The 20342-nt window shown below is 36.5% G+C and overlaps 2 protein-coding genes across 3 annotated transcripts in view; one reads left to right on the forward strand and one right to left on the reverse strand.

Annotated features, from left to right (window-relative positions):
- The window catches only part of LOC145995186 (IQ domain-containing protein H-like), a 55329-nt gene extending 48013 nt beyond the window's left edge, over positions 1–7316 (forward strand). The window contains exons 12-15 of the mRNA XM_083131739.1: positions 2389–2663; positions 4214–4573; positions 6429–6599; positions 7188–7316. Coding sequence (XP_082987865.1) covers positions 2389–2663; positions 4214–4573; positions 6429–6599; positions 7188–7250 — 869 coding nt within the window. The 3' untranslated portion in view covers positions 7251–7316. The remainder of the gene's footprint in view (positions 1–2388; positions 2664–4213; positions 4574–6428; positions 6600–7187) is intronic.
- A 2149-nt stretch (positions 7317–9465) lies between these two features.
- Positions 9466–20006, reverse strand: LOC145995187 (nuclear receptor 2C2-associated protein). Of its 2 annotated transcripts, none has more exons than XM_083131740.1 (4): positions 19948–20006; positions 15673–15749; positions 13881–13971; positions 9466–10130 (listed from the first exon to the last, which is right to left on the reverse strand). In XM_083131740.1, the coding sequence occupies exons 2-4, from the start codon at positions 15729–15731 to the stop codon at positions 9840–9842; spliced, it is 441 nt and encodes a 146-aa protein (XP_082987866.1). In that variant the 5' UTR covers positions 15732–15749; positions 19948–20006; the 3' UTR covers positions 9466–9839. The 2 variants fall into 2 exon arrangements, with proteins under 2 accessions (XP_082987866.1, XP_082987867.1); XM_083131741.1 differs by having other exon boundaries at positions 19928–19970.
- Positions 20007–20342: the final 336 nt, after the last annotated feature.

The raw sequence follows: 20342 nt of genomic DNA on the forward strand, positions 1-20342 counted from the left end.
GTTGGAGGGAGGATTTAAATAATTCCAGCTGGGTAAGGGTGCTTTATGAGAATTTTCTAGAGGGATAGCATGCACTGCATGTTCTCCCTCACTTTGAGCATTGGTATCAATAAATTTACTGATACTTTTACCAGTCTTGACATATTTACAAATGAATTGTAGTTTAGTGCACAATTTTGTTATTATTCTGTCATTATTTCTATTAGGGTTGGGATGATATGCTATTGCTATCAGCCGATATAGGCATATCAGTGTATCGGTTTATCAGTAAAATTAATTATTTTACCTATCCAATATAAATATATATATACCTTATAATTTAGGGCAAAATTCTGCCATTTTTATTATAATATTTAAGGACAATCTCCATGGCCATTTTTTAAAAAAGGAAATGTCTAAATATGCAGCTTCTTTTGCATTGCAGTCGCCTTATAACATGTATTTAATATGGAGGTCATTGTACCATTCAGGCTCATCAAGGACCATTTGGAATTTTATATCAGATCGATATAATATCAGTTATCAGTAAACTTTATATTGATACTTTATCACTAGGGCTAGGATTTTCATGACTTAGCATATTATTTTTGGTAAGGGTGATATGTTCCATAAAGATACAGGGTGTTTCGTAAGTTCGTTTACAACGCTTGGGAGGTGATTGTACAAGTGAAAATAAGGTGGAAAGTTCATGTAACGAAATTCCGGAAACGGCTTTGTTGCCGAGTTATTGCATTTCTCAGTGAGGTTTTGCCTGAACTACTAGAGGACGTGAGCTTGGCACTGAGACAAAGACTGTGGTTTCAACATGACGGTGCACCCCCACATTTCGATCGGAATGTGCGCCATTTCCTCAATACTGTATTCCACAACCAGTGCATTGGCAGGGGAGGGCCTGTGCCATGGCCACCTCGATTGCCTGATATTACGCTCCTGGATTTCTTCCTCTGGGGAGAGATGAAACACCTCATTTACGAAACACCTGTCGTGTCAGCTGAGGACCTCGTTGCCCGTATCAATGTAGCTGCAGCATCGATAGCAGAAACGCCGGGGTTGTTGGGTCTCACTAGACAATGCTTGATTCGCTGTTGTCGCCTCTGCTTGGAAGTATATGGTGGACACTTTGAAAACCATCTGTGATGAGGTTCCCTTCACATCTCCATTAAGCATACTGTGTGCCCTTCAGGGTATGCAACCTATCACAGTTCATTTTTTTTGTTTTTACGTCATGGTGCCCTTCGCTCAGGAAATTTTCTTTGTTTTCTTGTGCCATTCAACACATGCCAATTTTCGTTGATACCAGCTCACGCAGAATGCACACCCACCCCACTCCCGTCAACATCTTCGTTCGCGTCCTTTGGGGAATCCCTTGTGCCGACATTGCGCAACATTGCCGCATGATTTTTTGACAAGAGCATACCCGATTTCTTAGTGGACCGTCCAACACCGACGACTTCTCTCCACCCGTTTTGCCATTATTCACTTCGGAAAATCATTTTCCCACATTTTCAAACGTCAATAACTCGGCAACAAAGCCGTTTCCGGAATTTCGTTACATGAACTTTCCACATGAATTTTCACTCGTACAATCACCTCCCAAGCATTGTAAATGAACTTACGAAACACCCTGTATGTAAATTCATATTATGAAGAAACTAATTAATTTAAGGAGCTTTTTAAGGTCATATTTTGGCATATATGGCCATTTCTGCATCATAGAGCATATATTGATGTACTTTCAGTCATATTCAGCATATTTTCGCTTTTTCAAGAAATATACAGTCATTTTCAAAGTGGATTCGTTCTTACTTCCATATTCACTTGTTTATTTGCACTGCAGCAAAATCGTTTCCATTTTTATTTGAAACTTTATAGAAAGTATTCATTGTGCATTGCAATTCATTGTGCATTGCCCATAAATTGAACTAAAAATAGTATGTATGTGAAAATATCTCGGCATATGTTAGATATTGATGTTTGAAACAGCCCACTTGTAAGGGCATATTTTTCAAATTATAGTGCATATTTTGTATAATTTTAGATCATAAGAGCATATTTTATTTTGTATATTTTTACATCATAAAAATTCTAGCCCTATTTATCACTATCAGCAAAAATTCCATATCTGTCCATTCCTAATGCCCTGGGTTTGTAAAGTAAGTGCCTAAACACACAAGTTTACATTTTTAAGCAAAATCCAATGCAGTCACGTAGCTACATACATTAATTATGGAGATGAACCATTCTTGTACTCGAAGGAAGATTTGCAATTTTTTATTGGATTGGTAGAGTATCATCCATCAGTATCGGTAAAAAATATATCAGTTCTTTATTGGAATTGGTAATTGTTGGCCCATTCCTAGTTAATAGACTCTAATTTTGTCTTTCCAGGCGTTATTGTGCAAGCATGGCCAGCAGAGAATACATTTACATCCATAACAGTGAGCTTACTCATTGAGCCAAATGGAAATTATCACGTCCACATGACAGCAGATCAATTAAATGCTGAATCAGAATTTGAAACATGGGGCTACGGTCTTCCACAGACATCAGTGGATCCTGACCTTGTGTATGAAGCAGCAAGTCAAATAGGTTCACATTGCAAACAGATAGGTTATAGTGGCTACTTGCTGGTTGATTTCATCTCATTTTGTAATTCAGCAATGGTAAGGATTCTTCCTTGTTTATGGTATTTTGTATCAAATTGTAGTATGAATTTACTGTACATTAAGTTACGAGTTTAGAAAGTTAGCCAAGAAATGAAACTTGATCTTTTTCAAGTAAGGTGGTAGGTAATACCATCTACCACTTTAAAACATTCATTGTGCTTGTCAGTACAAATAACTATTAGTTGTCATTTTTTTTAAAAAAAAAATGATTCTATAGCAAGAGCATAATGTGCACATGGTTATTGTTCCATGTTGACACTTGAGTGATATCTACAGTATATCAGAATGTATCGGCTGGAATATATTTACAAATACCTGTCAATACTTTTCTATCATTTAGATCTTTTTGAAGGGTTTGCAAAAGTGTAACAAAACACATTTTTGTAGAGTGTAAATAGCCTGGAATTTATGCAAAATTCAAAGTTTCCATTTATTTTGCATCACAATTTTGTGAAAAGTTTATTTTGTTATTTATATAACTTGTATTTTAATTTTCTGGTGTAATTCTTGAATATTTAAAATCAAAATCCTGGTAATTTGATGCATATTATTGGAGTGAAAAACTTGCATACTAATATTAATCAATGTCTTGCTCTCTAGCTTTTTTTTATTTTTTTTTCGGGGGGGGGAATTGGTAAGAGTATTGGCAATACTTCAAAGCAATATCAGTTCAGCCCTGCTGTAAATGCATGTTATGCTACTTCATAGCTGTGCATGTTAACATGGTAGGTGAATGCTGCAACACCCTGTATATATACTGGGTTGCCAGAATTAAAGTTACCCGACTCAGAGCCTTCTGTAGCCTGTTTGAGGCATCGTAGAACTCTGAAATTTGGTGAATCCACTATGCAGACCATGGGAAAGAGGATGGCGATAAAATAAAAAAAAGTTCAATTTTCCGCCACCAGGTTGAAATGTGACACTGCACTTCCATGATGGGTTGTAATAATGACGTAAACTGCTCCAATATCAGGAACAAGAGGCTATCTTCCACTGCAACAGCCACTTCGGTGACAACTTCTTCTGCAATCCGCCAGTGGCCTCTTCCTGATGCAACACCCAGATCTCCAGTCTCTTCAAATTTCTTCATCATCTTTCTTAACCCATGCGTCGTCATGGGCCCCTTGAGAAGTCCTTTCGCATGACGAGGCTGGAAGTTGCGAGAAAATAATCTCTTGTTTATTGCAAGATTGCACATTTCAACCTGGTGGCAGAAAATTGAACTATTTTTCTTTTATCGCCATCCTCTTCCCCATGGTCTGCATAGTGAATTCACCAATTTCAAGAGTTATACGATGCCTCAAACAGGCTACAGATGGGTCTGAGTTGGGTAACTTTCATTCTGGCCACCCGGTAGATGGTCATATTTCACAAACTTCTCATTTCTATAATCAGACCGAATGGTCTGATGAGGAAACCAGCACAATGAACCACATATTGTGTTGAATCAGATTCAAGATGGCCGATTGTTTATTTGTGACAAAACATAAATTTGCTGTCAATATGCATTGTCACATATAATCTAATATGTATATTTTGTTCCTTAGGGAAAAACAGAACTGTGGGCCGTGGATGTGGACCCATGCTATGGAGAACTAAGTGCCCTAAGTGACTGGTTGTTGTTTGTAACAGGTGGTACATTAAACAAAATGGGTTCCCAAGTTACTGTACCTGTTGATTCTGAAGCTCAGAGCTTAGATGAGGAAGAAAGGGAACAGCACTTGAAAATGCTTCCCCCAGAAATTAGAATGAAAGTGAAAAACATTCAGAAGCATCAAGGAAAGTCGTTCCAACATCAACGAGTTGCTGTTTGCTGTGCTCGCTTGCATCACAACAGCTTAGCTAATTTCAAGCAGAGAGTGTTTGTTAAAATTTGTAAGGCAAATCACATTGTATATAATAAGCAGGTAATATGTACAGTTAATTTATGCCTGTGTTTATTATTTTTATTATGTAAGAAACATGATGACAATGTAATTGCACTTCATATTTTCTACTTTCAAATATTATTGTAGACACAAATTTTCACTCTCACTGAAGTCTTTTCAATGCAAATATAGTCACCAGAATCAAAGCATCAAAGAACCATCTTGAGTTACATTATAATGTATGGCTAGAACCATTTTATATATGTACAGTTAATTTATGCCTGTGTTTATTATTTTTATTATGTAAGAAACATGATGACAATGTAATTGCACTTCATATTTTCTACTTTCAAATATTATTGTAGACACAAATTTTCACTCTCACTGAAGTCTTTTCAATGCAAATATAGTCACCAGAATCAAAGCATCAAAGAACCATCTTGAGTTACATTATAATGTATGGCTAGAACCATTTTATATTTACTTCATGCACACATTATTATTTTTTTCACACAACAGTTCAACTCTCCTTAAAATAACTGGTAGAAAAAATTGCATAAAAAGGGAATAATACATACCAGAAGTATAAAAAAACAAAACACTCTACATCCTTATGCATGTTTAAATTCTTTATGAGCTCAATGTAAAACTGCTATGCTTGTAATTGCACTTTTCAGCAAAATTTAACTCATGGCTCTTCAATTCCCCTGCTTGGGGACGAAAACAGTACCATTTGGCCATAAGGTCAATCTATGACAGTTTGTGGAAAGAATTGGAAGATTTCACCAATCGAACGCAGGCTTGTGCAGGTTTTCATGCTGCTATGGTGTGATACATTGTTGTCGATTGGCTCGTTCCCAAGCGACATGTGCCACCTGTCACTTGTTGCTTCATTGTGAAATCTCACTATGTAATTTATTACCTCAATTCTTCCCTATATTCCATTGTATGTTAAGATCAGTTAAGTCAAGGACAGATTTTAAGTGTTGCTGTCCCTAGGCTAGTGTCAAAATGCTGCCTCTCTCAGAATATTTCAGGTAAATATGTTGTGGATTAACGCAGCTAATTTGTACTATTGGGTTAACTGTGTCTAAAAGATAGATGACTTTCAGAGTGGAAGAAAGTGCCCTGGCCTTCATGAAAGTTCTGCAGCAGCAATCACCTGGTGAGAATGAAGGAAACACTAAGAAACCTCACCCAGGGTGGATTGATCTATTAGTAGGAAAAACCCATCTTTTGCATCCAGAATTTGAATATGTTTAAAAATAGCAAAAGCATTTTTACAGTTGCTGAACCTCCTGTAAAACAAATGTTTAGTTCCTGAAATACAAAACAAGGGAAATAAAATGCATGGTTTTCAATCTAATTTTAATCGATTCCAACAGCATGACTGTAGCTAAAAAAAAAAAAAGAGGTTAAGAAAATAATGGACATTAGTGTTTTCAAAGCTAGTGCTGAAAAATCAGTTTTATGAAATATTGCTCTTTCAAAGTTCAACTTTTGGTTTTAAAAAAAAATGTTTGACAGCACTAATATATATATATATCTTTCTTTATCAGAATACTACGTACCTCAGCCTTTCCTGAAATCCAAATTCCTACATCCAGTGAATGCTTGATTAAGTTTACGATAGGTTGGGGGATGCTTGTGCAAATTATCCTAGCTGGAAGATGCTTTACGCAAATTTTCTTAACTGTGGCAATGGAATACCCCATATCTCATATCACACTTTGTGCACTGCTTGGAACACATATGTACTTAACAATGTAGTGTCAGAAAGTTCACCGATATCAGGGAAAATAGGTGAATGTGTCTACAATATATTAAAATATGTCAATTTTGCTGGGCCCTGCAAAATAGTGAGTTTTAACTATGTTCTAAATTTAATTTCCAGGATAAAGAAGGCAGTATTGTATTGCCCATTGGTGGAGTGACACATGAACATTTTGGAATGATGACTATTCATCATGATATTGTCATTGCATACAGGACTTTCATTGAGAATTTACAGGCTTTGAATAAAGAAATTGTTATTCCTTCAATGAAATTGAACACAAATTTTCTGGTAAGCTCAACTTTGCTAGTCAGCTTATGTAATTAGCGTAACATGACATGAAGCCAGGTGCTAGTACAGTGTGCATGTGTGAGTGTATTTGTTCCCATACTTCACCATGATTGTTGCAATATTGGTTACTGATATTTTTAAAAAATACATAAGTAATTCATGTTTTCAGGGTGCAAAGACTCAAACTTCATTATCATTTCTTTAATGGCTTTTTAAAGTTTCCAAGGCTGGGGTACATTTTAGGGTAAGCACATTCTCTGCATAGTGATATTTCACTAAAGAACACATCAGACATTTCTCATGGATTAACGGGTGAGACTGTTTCATTGATAAACTTTTTATGAATTCCCAAGTTTACACACAAAGCTAGTATGTATTAATTAAGGATATTAATGAACCATTCAGGTTCATTAGAATATTTGCAATTTTGCAGACAAAACTATATTACTCATATTGCATTGAAATTCAAGCATGTTATGCCTCCATGCAAATATAAATGCCAAGAGTTGTTGCAGCCAGTGTGCGAGGCTTAGGCACTGTTCTGAAATTGTATACGCTATAACGTTGATACTTATTATTTATTTGCAGAAAGGGCTTAAAGCAGCAAAGGAAAGGTTATCAAGAATTGAAAATTCCAGAGGTGCTCCATAAGATAAAACATTGCAATTAAAAAATCTATATCTATGGTTACATCAATGTATGCATCTGTAAATATGGTAAATAAATGCATGGCTGTATTTTCATGGGTTTTATGAATCTAGCTCTTAATAGATTCATATACGAACAGCGTTGGTTTATTTAAAATTACTGAACAGCTATGGTAATGAATTACAAGTATTAATTCTGGAGTAAATTTTTATAGCAAAAACAAGATTGACAAACTCTGCAAGACATGGAGCTCCTTCCTACATTTGAAAGCATATGGCAAACTACTACAGTAAGTGAATGAAATTTTTGATGAAATTTCTTGATTCATAAAAACTTTATGAAATGAAATTATTCTACAGATGGACGGGACAGTAGAAAAAATTGTCATGTTAAACTTCTATTTGCAAGGTCATAACTTTAGAAAATTGTCAATCTTCACATTTACTATGTAGAAATTCAGCGAAAAATGCAGAATTGACCAGAACTCGAACCCAAGTCTCTGGCATACCGTGCCATTGCTCTACCAATTGAGATACCGAGCTAGGTGGAGGTGGGTGCTAACATATTCATGATTTCGGCTGTCTTTAACATCCCCAGGTATCCATTTATTCGAGACTGGGAGAACCCCCAGAGATAATTTATGAAAGGACAATGTCAGAAAAATTCTGATCTTAGATCACCAACTCTGGGAATCAAAACTCTTGTCTCATTCAATTAATATATATTCTCAGTTGGTAAAGAAGCACCTCTAGTGTATGATTGGAAAACCTTGTGTCCTGGGCAAATCTGCTGCTCTTGTGCTGAAAGTGGTACATTTGATTACTTTGTATCTTTGAAAATGGAGTTTTTGAGTAATTCTGAAGACACAGTTAATAACCAGGAACTAGATAGTAAATTGTAAAAGAACTGGCAGTGACAATTCTATCTCTGAAAAGGAATTTTGGATTCTGGCATTGCCAGCTCAACCTACAAACAGTTCATGTTGGTTCCCCTGCAGACATTTAGCGCTATGCTTCCCACATCATAAAAGTATCCATAAAACATGACTAAAACAGAACACTGTAAGTTAGAGTAATAGCACATAAATACAGTGTTGATCATGTATTTTTCAACAAAATCCAATTGATAAAATTGGATGGCAAAGACAATACGGTTGTGGTTCAGCTGACACTACTCACTGCACAACATTGTCTCTTAGGTCTTGACCAGCCCTAATGATGACTCTGAGATGGAGTCAAAAGCTTCGACAAACTTTTAAAGTGTATTTTATTGTGCTGTTCATGTGTTTTGTGTTATTTTTAACTAGCAAATAAAACTACAGGGGATGGACAAAAATATGGAAACACCACGATATTGGAACGGGTGATATCGATGCAATTTTTCCACTTGAAATCAGACGCGGTGAGACATTCTTTTGTTTTGCACTGTGAGATAGGATCCTGTCGGACTGGTAGGAGTTGACAGTTGCACTGTAGATAGCGTGCAGTGCAGTTGATACTGAATCATGTCCGAGCTGACAGTGTTTCAAAGAGGGGAAATTGTTGGTGCCTGCCTTGCACGCGCCTCTGGTACCAAAGTAGCCATGTTATTTGGCGTATCGAGAGGGACTCTATCCAAGATAATGATGGCATAATAGTGTGTTCAGAAAGGCATCATCAGATAAATACCTGCGTGGATGAAAATGTACACTGAGTGACAGACAGAAGGATACTGAGGAGAATTGTGACCATCTTTTGCATGAAGAATGGTGCAAGATCCCATTATCCACCATCCAGGACTTGTATTTGTCCATTCCTCGGAGACTGCAGACCGTTTCGGAAGCTAAAGGCGGTCGTGCACCTTATAAGCTAAAGCATTCTGGCTTTTCTTCGAAGGTATTTCCATATTTTTGTCCATCCTCTGTATATTGCTTCCAAGGATAAAGTCTCCAATCCCTACTTAAAAGCTGAGGCTGTAAATACGCACTCAGCACACATAAGGTCAAACACAGGACAACACGACCCCACAGGCAATTATCCTGGCCGTGGGTTCAGGTGCAGAGCCTCGTTGACCTGCAAATACTTGGGTGTACTACAGGGAAGTGAGGTTGACTTGTAGGTGCCTAATCAGATCATCCCTTACACCCTGAATTTCCACCTCAGTATCCATCCTGAGTTACCAAATGCATGTATACAATAATTCCATAAAATAAATTTAGAATTCTTCTTTATTCCCTAATACAGCCATTCAAAAAAAGTAAAGTAAAGTGTTCCCCTGTGCATAGCACCACGCCATGAAGGCGTATAGGGGGTGTGTGGGGGTAACGCCCCACACTTTCTTGATCCGGTCATGAGTGGGGGTGATGTGATCAGCATCACGCCCCTGACCGCCTTTACCCCCCAGGGTTTCCCCCAGGTACCCATGTTATTCGACGCCTAATACAGCCATTCAACTTTACAATTAAATAACTGTATGAGCAAAAAGGTTAATTAGTGTCATCAATTGTTTCTTTATAACACATCATTTTGATACATAAAAAAATAAACTTCATTTACATTTTTATTGTCCACTTCATTTGGTCCCTCTCGCCCCCATATACACATTTGCCTGACACTACGTAACACCCAACAAATCTAATTTGTAAACAACTATCCTTCCAAAGAAGTCTGTACTGCTGTTGAGAACTAATCGCAAGTACTTTGTCATTACAGGATTTTCCAGGGTAAATTTTTGTAATGAATTCACATCTTCAGGGTAGAATGTTTCACTTTTCTGCCAAGAGTTTGGTTCAGAGGCATGCTCAATCCAGCAGTCCTTTCCTACAAAACCACCTTGGAACTGTATTTGCATGCTTCCAACTTTTATCTCTTCAGTGAAATGGAATGCTATCCATTGGGGTGAGCCCTGTTGGAAGGAGGATATATCTCACTTATTTATTACATTCAAAATAAATACAAATGCATATGTATATATTAGGACTAAACAGTGAACTAATGCCGATGCTCACGTCAAGGATACTTATGATTAAACATTGTAAAAAATCAAAGTTTTTCAGAATACACACATACAACATTCTCAAGAGCTAGGAATACAATAAAATCTAATATTAGTTGCAAAAGATAATCGGAAACTATGTTTTAACAAAGTACACAACAGCATATTTCTTAAAGCAGCCAGTGAACAATTAATTTTTTGAAAAGAACTTGTTCATAAATTGAATATGATAACCACTTAAAATAATATGTAACCAGATAATTATAATGAGTTAATCACTGCAAAACAAGCAGTATTTCGTAATCCTCATTAATGTATTATCTCTTCTCAAGGACTTGTATATATGGTGTTTGCTTGCTTGTTTCATAGTGAATAATTTCACTTGAAAATGGAAATTGGTGAATGGATTAACAAACAGTGAATATAATTTGAAAGGATAATGAAAGGATAATGAGTTTTGTGTTATAAAAATAAACTGTACAGTTTATATTTACTCTTTGTAACTTTTCAAATTAAACTAATCACTACAAAACTGCCGGATGCTGTGGCTGAGTGGTTAGCATGTCGTGCTGCGACACCAGGGGTCCTGGGATCGAATCCCGCTCGGGCTTGGTTGTTTGTGAATGTCCATTCATCAATTTCATCATTTCATCACTCATCCCCATCTTCGCAAATTAGCCAAGAGGCACAAAATGCAAAGTAAAATAAAAAAATAAATCAATCACTACAAAACAAGCAAACGATGTCTAATAATCCTCATTTATTAATGCAATTATCTCTTTTCACAGACATTAATAAATGGCGTTTACTTGAAAGGAGAGGCTGGTAAATAGATTAACAACCCGCAAATACAATTTAAAAGAATAACAAGTTTTATGTTACAAAAAGAAACTTTGCATTTAGAAATGTCTGAATGGTCGATATTTCAACCACCACATGTTTTAACGTTAAGGATGGATGGTTGATATATCAACCGGCAGCAATTAACATGCCATTTCTTGAAAACTACACACGATATTTCAGTTCTGTCTTTTTTGTTCTTTAGTATATATATATGAAGGTATGACATACTCGATTTACAAAACAATATGTCCATTTTTACTAGTGTTAATTAACAAGTGAAGTTTGAAAAAGGCCTTAGTTTCCCTTCATTACCTACGCAAAATTATGTGATAGATTTATAAAAATGGCTATAACTTCTATACTACTGCATCTTTTTGAAAACTTTAAATTCTACATTTAAGAATGAGTAAAAAACAATGTCCGACAATTCAGGGTCCACGGAGGACAAAGGCCCTATGTTTGAAATTTGCCCGGACCACATGACAGATGCCCTTTCTTGAAAAATAAACATTATATTTCAGTTCTTTTTTTTTGTTTATTAGTGTACCTCTAAAGATATTAGTACATACTCAAATTACAAAACAATATATCATTTGTTACTATTACTAACAAGCGTCATTTGAAAAGGTCCTATGTTTTCCTTTTGATATTATGGGATAAATTGAAGATAAAGGGCTATAACGCCTCAACCACTCCATCTTTTTGAAAATTTAAATTTTACACATAAGAATGAGTAAAAAGCAACATTTTACGCAATGTGCGTAGGACGGGCAAAGACCCAAAGTTCAAAATTTTCGAATGCCGTAAATTATTATTATTATTTTCCCCCAGCATGAACATTACACATCCTCATTGAGTGAGTGGTCTTTTGTCGTTCTTTCCTTCAAATTTGGTCCATCCAGCATTCATAGGGCTAGAAGCGAAATTCCGGAAATTTTCCATAAGCTGGCAATACTGCAGTTTTACATAGTTATTATTTTTATAGCCAAGAAGTATCAGTCTGATTTTAACGAAACTTTTACATGCTTCTAGGAATGAACCACTGCTACATACTACACTTTTTCATTCACTTTGATCTACTTGGGAAGGAGAAGGGGGTACAGAAGCAATGGCAATATATTAATATGCCATACCAATGGGTATGCCAATTTCTTTTTTTACATTTAAATTTCCTTATTATTACTCTTCCGTTAACACTAATTATTTGGAGGGACAATGTATAAACTTTACCTCCGTTATAAGTCCTGTCTTTAAGAAAGAAAAATAAACTGATTTCATCTCTCTACGGCAATTAGTTTTCAAGCTACGATTTCTTTTTGTACTTTGTGGAAAGTTCGAAAAACGCACACTTCAAAGGTGCCAGCTTCAACGGGAATAGTCTTGTGCAAGGCTCTGTCTGCTAAAAGTTAAAATATAGTGCACATATTTTACATCTGAAAGCATGAATAAAAAATTAAAGAGTATGCACACATGATAGGGAGTACTGTATGAATATCACCAACCATCATGTCTGCCTATTGCATGAAACTTTCAAACCACATTTCATTTTGGTGGATAGTAATGCTGCCGTGTAGGGGGGGTACACAAGCTTTGGGGGCGCAGTAAGAATGATAGATTATGAAAGACCGATAGTTCACAAAATTTTTCATTTCGGCGTTAAAATATATTTTGAACCAAACATACATTTTTATTCCCCTACAACTGCCAACAGAAAATAAATGTTAATCACTACAAATGTAGAAAGTGAATTATCAGATTAGAAGAAAACCTTCATTAGCTGAATATATGAATATATCAACCTTCAATTAAAGTATTACGCTATCACTAAAACCGAACAGAAAGCAGATATATTTTGTTTATGCTACTCATCTATTTTAGACGCTGCTTACTGTAAACCATGCTGGTTGTTTGCCGATAAGTTCGATAATCACTTTAATGATGAATGTTGTAAAGGGAAAATGAATGATGGAAACGGTTTAAGTATTAAGAAAAAAAAAAGTGCTGAATTCACTTGAATACATGTGTGGCATATAGTGCCTAGGACAATCAAAGATATTCAAACAATGTTGGAACAAGGTCTGGATAAGTAGCGCAAAATCATTAAAAGAATTTTAGATGTAATAACAATATTATCCACCTGTAATCTGGCTCTCAGGGGACATCTACATCATAGAATTGCTAGCAAGGTATGACCCACTTCCTACTCATGTATTTTCATCTGTAATTATAATATATACATTTTTACAATTAGTCTGTTGTCTTAATATTTTGTTTACAGTTTTTAAATTGAATCAAATTACATGTATGTATTTTCATATTTGTATATATCTAATATAAATATAGTAGTGAATTAATATCTTGGGAAGAATAACTTTTCTTAAAAAAAAAATTAAAAAAACAACAACTGCATGATTGACAGTTGCAGGGAAAAAAAGGGGGGGTACAGAGCGTATTAGTCACGCTACTGCTCCACTGATCTCAACCCATGCTTGAGAAGCTTTGGAAAGCATTCTACCTCAGAAGTGAGCACCTCCAGGGACGATCCTAAGCATTGCTGGAAGAGTAGAAGATCTGCCATGTATGAGCAGCTCAGCAATCTTTTTCTGTTAGTATGCCAAACTGGTATTAATCATTGAAATCTTATGGGTGGACATACCCTATATTAGGGATATCAGGCACTCTGTTTCAGACACAGATGATTGGTAACTAAGTGATATGATGTGTTATTCAACATTGTGCATATGTATGTGCAACCTGTGTAAATATTGTTCATGCCAAAATTTTAGAGATGGGTGTAACTTACAATTACCAACTCACCTGGTCTGAATTCCAACAGGTTTCCTCATTGTTGTCAAACATATGCTTCTTTCCAAATTCTCTAACATTCTTATTTAGTACTGAACTCACCCTGACAAAAGTAAAAATATATTTTAGAAATTCAATAGCAATGGAAAATAGGGATTTGCATCAACACTTACTATGTCCATAATAAAATTTGGTGTCATTTTTATTCAGAACAAAAATAATGAAAACTGAAATAACTATTAGAAATAGTTTACAGTTCAAGGGGGGAGGGGGTAACTACAGTCATCATATTGCTTCTATGGTAAAATTGATTTAAGGACTCTCTTATATAGATTCAATGATATGATATCCTAAATCTCTTATCATCCAATCTTACCCTAAAGGTTTAAAGAGAGTGGATCTCATGATTAGCACCATAATCTTGCTAAATAATAAACTAACTGTGAAATGGATATTTTCAGATACGATGCCGACATGTCAATATCAAGAATTGATCTGTAAGACTTTCTCCTTTGGCATGACTCCCAGGTTCGATACCCGGTGGAGGCACATAGTGGTTCGGATCCCACTTTAAACTGTAGGTCCAGTCCTGATTAGCCTTATTGTGCATAAAGTAGACTTAAAACACTAACTCATTCATCCTTCGGCATGATGCATAGGTCTCACCAAGTCTCAGAAAAAACAATCAAAAATTATATTATTCACGACTAGACATCACACATATTCTTCACAACAAAACATTGCTAGCAAGGACACTGGGAGCGTTATCTTCTGTGCAACAAGTTCAGATTGGCTGTCTTAATGGCAGTATGTCATTGGTGTGATCTATCCTAGGACACAGACAGGCACATGATTTGCCTGGAAAGGATCAGAAAAGTCTGATCCACATCCACCATTCCTGCGGCACCTCAACTCAACATGGTCGCTTTGAAGGTAACAGTCTTGGCTACAGTCTTAGCCATCCAGAACTGAGTTGTCAAGCCAAGGGTAAGAAGTACTGGCAACACTACATTCTCGAAGAGATTTCCATTTGAAAGAGTAATTGGCATAATATACAGCTTTCTAACAGCAGACTTACATAGATAATTATTACACTTATTTTGTATTAAATAACAATTACATAATGCAAATTAAGCATGTGGCCACGGTGGCTCAGTCGGTAATGCGTCTGACTACCATACTCAAGGTCCCGGGTTCGATCCCCGGCCGGTTCAAATCCGGGAACATTTCTAACGATGGAAGAAGCCCCGGCGCCCACCCAGCGTCGAATAGCATTGGGTACCTGGGGGAAACCCTGGGGGGTAAAGGCGGTCAGGGGCATGATGCTGATCACATCACCCCCACTCACGACCGGATCAAGAAAGTGTGGGGCGTTACCCCCACACCCCCTATACGCCTTCATGGCGTGGTGTTAAGCACAGGGGAGCACTTTACCTTTTTTTAATGCAAATTAAGCAATTTTATTCCTGAGCATTTTCGCTTGTTGTTTGCCTATGCAAACCTTTTCCAATCCACCCTCAATGGGTCAAAAGTCAGTGGGAAGCCCTTTCCCTATCCGACCGCTAAAGGTTAGCCTAAAGAGGTATAAAGGAAACATGAAACAATAAAAATCAAGATCGGTTAAAAAAAAAAAAAACATGTGGATGGTATGTAATTTCACTTTGTATAGCCTACAGTAAACTTTAACATTGTCACAACGAAAAATTAAGGAGAAAAGCAATGAGTTGAGACAATAATGAAATTTATCTTTGTTAAAATAAATCATTATAGACCACTAAAAAAAACTATTTGTAAGTGGACTAACCTGCATTCAAAATTTCCTGCCTTCAAAATACTCTTACCGTCTGGCATTGCAGTTGACATATATTGCAATGGAACAAGCTGTAACAATAAAAATAATTAAATAAATTATTTTTCCTAACTTTGATTTCACAATTGATGGGACTAAAAACACATGTTGGCAACATGGACTCAAATTTAACTTCTTAAATTATTTCATTGTAAACATAATATCAATTATGTTTTATATTATACATACATCAACAATTACAAGGAGAGAACGTGGAAATTACATGTTCTGCAAGAAAAAAGGATACTATGCCCTGCACAGTTAGCTTTGATTGATTGATTTGGTATATTCTACTTGGCTTTTCTGCTTGGCTAATCACAAATGTGAAGATGAATGATATGAACACCCATTCAAAGACAGGTAATTGAACCTTGGACCTCTGGCGTCGTAGCATGCTGTGCTAACCACTTCACCATGGAGGTTGGCAGAAAAGTTACTTGTATCACGTACAACAGGTGAACGTATAATGAACAGATTAGCATCCAGCAATTGGAAATTGGACCAAAGAACAAGATGACTGCAGAACTACATATTCATAACAACAGTAAATAAATGGCTGATCACAAACACTTTTCACTCATTTCTTTAGTCATTTTTAACATTCCTACTTACTGATTATGCATTGCGAAACCTTCTTGAAGGTGAGATTTTGATCTTGTGAAGAAAATAACTTCAATTTATCACATAAACAGTAATTATTGTTCTTGCTTTCTTCACTTGCGTACCACAAGATGGTGGCCACATCTTGAGTAGCATGGTGAATCATCAGTGGGTATGCAGTGTTTCCAACCACCTTAATCGAAAAATACCTACTTTGGTGTTACTGATTTCGGATTTTTCCCAGGTTCGAACCCCAAAAAACCATTGATGGATAGCCCCAAAAACCATTGACGGATAGCCCTGAAAACTTTGATGGATAGCCCCACGAAACATTTCCGGCAAGGTTAGGTTAGGCAAGCATAGTTAACATTTTGTTCGTAACACAATGCGAGACAGCTTTAAAAAATAAAAAAAACTTCTTGCAAAACAACCGCGTGGTCGGAAACACTTCAAGGGGGTTACGTCATGAAACGTACGCGACATCTGGTTACCGTAGATCGTCGGAGAGATACTTTTCTTGAAATATACATGAATTTGCGGTCAAATATATTGCACGATGGAAACAAGTAGGTAACAGTTTGATATAGGCAAAACACATTTCTTCAATTTTACAGGAGAAAGTACTTACGGAACTGAGTTTCAGTAGACTTTTGAAAGGTCGTGGAAGTGTTTTCTCCCTTCGTTCAATTTATTCGGCCGGTAAAACATGTATTTTTCGACATTAATGTCTCTGAAATGCACAAAAGCTCTTACCTCCATTACCTTCGACTACGTGAACCAAATGTTCCGTGCTTTCGATGACGTAACCCCCGGTCAGTGTTTCCAACGACGTGATTGTTTTCCCATAACATGACAATTTTAACTGTTTGCCTAACCTAACAGAACCTAAACTTAACCTAACCTTGATGTGAATTGTTCGTGGGGCTATTTATGAATGGTTTGTGGGCATGAGTTTACAATATCGGACCACTCTCCAATTTCTATAAAATTTTGCCTACTTACTAATTTCAGTGTCCTAATGACGTATCTGTAGTTCATATTTGGCGGTCACTTGTTAAAATTGTACATTTACGTGTACAACTTGTAAAATAACCTTGCGATTTACCACGGTGATTGTCCATACACAGCAATTCAGAACCATCTTTCTTTCGCAATTCGTTAGCTAATGGTCTTCCTTTACGCACAACAATCTTGCTGACGTCAGACGAGGAATGCCTACGAGGTTAGGTTAGGCCTGTTAAGTTAGATTCCATTAGCATAAATACAAAGAAAAATTAATATTTCAGCTAAGAGAACTATACCTTGTCTTGCCTGTTGATTTCTTCATGTTGGGAAAGTGGCATCTTCCGTGGAGCTATTGTTCTTATGGTAGGGTTATGTTACGTTTATAAAACATAGTTTATTTCATTTTTTTCTCGATTTCCATACTTGACCGCCAATTATTAGATGCAGATTCGTGATTAGGAGTTCACATTCCGGTATTGTAAACTCGTTCCGGTTTGTGTATTTATGAATGGTTTGTGGGGCTAATCGAATGGTTTGTGAGGCTTGTAAATGGTGTGTGGGGCTATGCGTGCATGATTCGTGGGGCTATCCGTGCATGGTTCATGGGGTTTTGGGTAACATTATCGTATGAGGGAAACGGATTCCTTCAAATTTACAGGAGAAAGTACTTACGGAAATCATTTTCTTTAGCGTTGTGGAAGTTCCTGAATGTAGATTTGATCCATTTTAATGTGAATGCGTGTTGTTTTCTGCGAAAATCTCTGTCCGAAATGCTGTTTCTGCTCCCGCCATTTGCTTTCTGCACGAGAGTGCAATGTTCGGTAGTATAAGCCGGAGACGGATTTCTTAAAATTTACAGGAGAAAAGACGAGAAAGTACTTATGGAATTGCGTTCTTGAGGACTTTCTGAAGCCGGGGAAATTGTTTTTTCGAATCGTGCAACTTATTTGGCCTGTAAGTAAGGTATTTTTCGTCATTCATGCATCTCCGTTGTACGATAGCTCGTGCCGCCATTACCGTCGACTACGTGAATCAAATGTTCCGTGCGTTCGATCATGTATCCCCCTGTCAGTGTAGCAACCACGCGGTAGTTTTACAAGATGACGTGTGAGCTGTTTTTTTTTCCAATTTAAGGTGAGACTCTAGTTTACGTCCTTTTCCTAAGGAAAACGTGTCATATATCGTTGGAAAGCTTATTTTATAAGGAATTCAACAACGTAAATCCCAAAGCGAGGAAAAATTTCCTGAAGGAGTGAATCGAGAAAAACCGATGTTATCCGGATATGCATAATTGAACGTACTGAGGAATTTTTTAGATGATGAAGCACATATTTAGGGGTGAAATGAGTGCTAATGGAACCAAACCTAACAGGCCTAACCTAACCTCGTAGGCATACCTCGACCCTGTGAATGGATAGTGGGGCTATCGTGAACAGAAAGTGTAAAAGGAAAAAGGTACTTACCCGAAGAGATGCCGGGTGCCGCACCACGATCGCGCACCGCGAACGCAAAGAAGCAATCACCATGCAGATAAGGATGTAAAGTAGAGTCTAGCCTCAATTTTCGCTTAAAAACCTTTTATGAATAGTTTGTGCGGCATTTATCAGTTCATAAGTTTGGAAACACTGCACATCAGCTGACTATACTGTGACGATACTGCATATCAGCTGACGACAGACAACGTAAGTCAAGATTTGCCCACCGAATTAGCAACGACCAATAAATGATTAAAATGTTAAAAATAACGCTTTTTTCATGGAAAAAAAGTTATCCCCAGCTTGAAAAATGTTCCGGTATGCATATGAGGTAAGTAGCAATGATTTTTATTTGAAAATGAACGAGTTCAATGTGTCTCCGGCTTATACTACTGTTACCCAATGTTCCGTGTGTAAAGATGATGCAACCCCGTAGCCAGTATTTCAGCCTCGCCATGTTTCACTAGAACATGACGTGTCGAGTATTTTTAATTATTTTTTTTTAACTATGCTTGCCTAACCTAACCTTACGGAAAATGGTTTTTGGGGCTAACGTCAATGGTTTGTGAGGCTAACGTCAATGGTGTGCGACGTATTAGCATAATTTCAAATCCAGGCACGAAAGTAGATATTTTCCGGTGAACGAGGTTGCAACACTGCATACATCGACAAAACACTCTCAGAACGCCCCCTAAACCAGTACGTTATCACGGCCATAATGTGTTACAGATTCGAAACAACAAGTAACAGTAAGTACTCGTAAATCTAAGAAATAGACATTGATATGCATTATTTCACTTTAGGAAATGTTCCACATTCGAAAATAACACGTTAGCAATGTAAATAAGTCCGAAATATATGATTCGTAGGTGTTTCCCTCATACGATAATAGTACCTTACAACCCAATTGTACATGATTACCCAAATAAAACTTTATGTCCTGGAAAATATTTTTCCTTCTGCACCACTACATACAAAATGCAATCAATAATCCTTGTACTTTATTTTCTAGTCACCTGCGCCACACTTACTATATCAATTTTATATCATACACATTTAGAAGATAAGTATAAATTTACAAGTAACACTCGCTAAATCTAACGAAACGTTTAATTCTAATGGATATTTACAGCATTCAAATTCAATTTACCAAGTTTTCAAAACAGAACAGAACCAAATAGAGATAGCATCCACATCGTCAAATAGTTGCTTATGGATGTGCGTAGTAGCAGAAATTGTTCAACGTAACCATACTGAACGTAACTCAACTGTTGGGATGTTGACAACCTTGACAATATGAATAAAATATATATATATATATATATATATATATATATATATATATATATATATATATTAATGAAATTAAATACATCAGATGGTCCGTTTCTCTCATGAATCTGTCTATTCGATTTACATTTAGTTTTGTAAAATAACATCATATTTCAGCCTATGCTTCAGTGGTTTTCGTTTAAACACTGATCAACTCCATAATACTCTGTGATCATACTCATCACTTGTGCTCAAGTTGATTCTAAGTAACGG

The sequence above is a fragment of the Lepisma saccharinum genome, chromosome 11 (genome assembly GCF_977018435.1).
Source record: "Lepisma saccharinum chromosome 11, izLepSacc3.1, whole genome shotgun sequence".
Lineage (NCBI taxonomy): Eukaryota > Metazoa > Arthropoda > Insecta > Zygentoma > Lepismatidae > Lepisma > Lepisma saccharinum.

Excerpts from the sequence above, each read along its gene's own strand:
- LOC145995187 (XM_083131740.1), bottom strand. The coding sequence starts at position 15,731 with ATGTCAACTGCAATGCCAGACGGTAAGAGTATTTTGAAGGCAGGAAAT. Across the intron at positions 13,972-15,672 it reads GCAGGAAATTTTGAATGCAG|GGTGAGTTCAGTACTAAATA; the intron begins GTTAGTCCACTT and ends TACTTTTGTCAG. Across the intron at positions 10,131-13,880 it reads CCTGTTGGAATTCAGACCAG|GGCTCACCCCAATGGATAGC; the intron begins GTGAGTTGGTAA and ends TCCTTCCAACAG.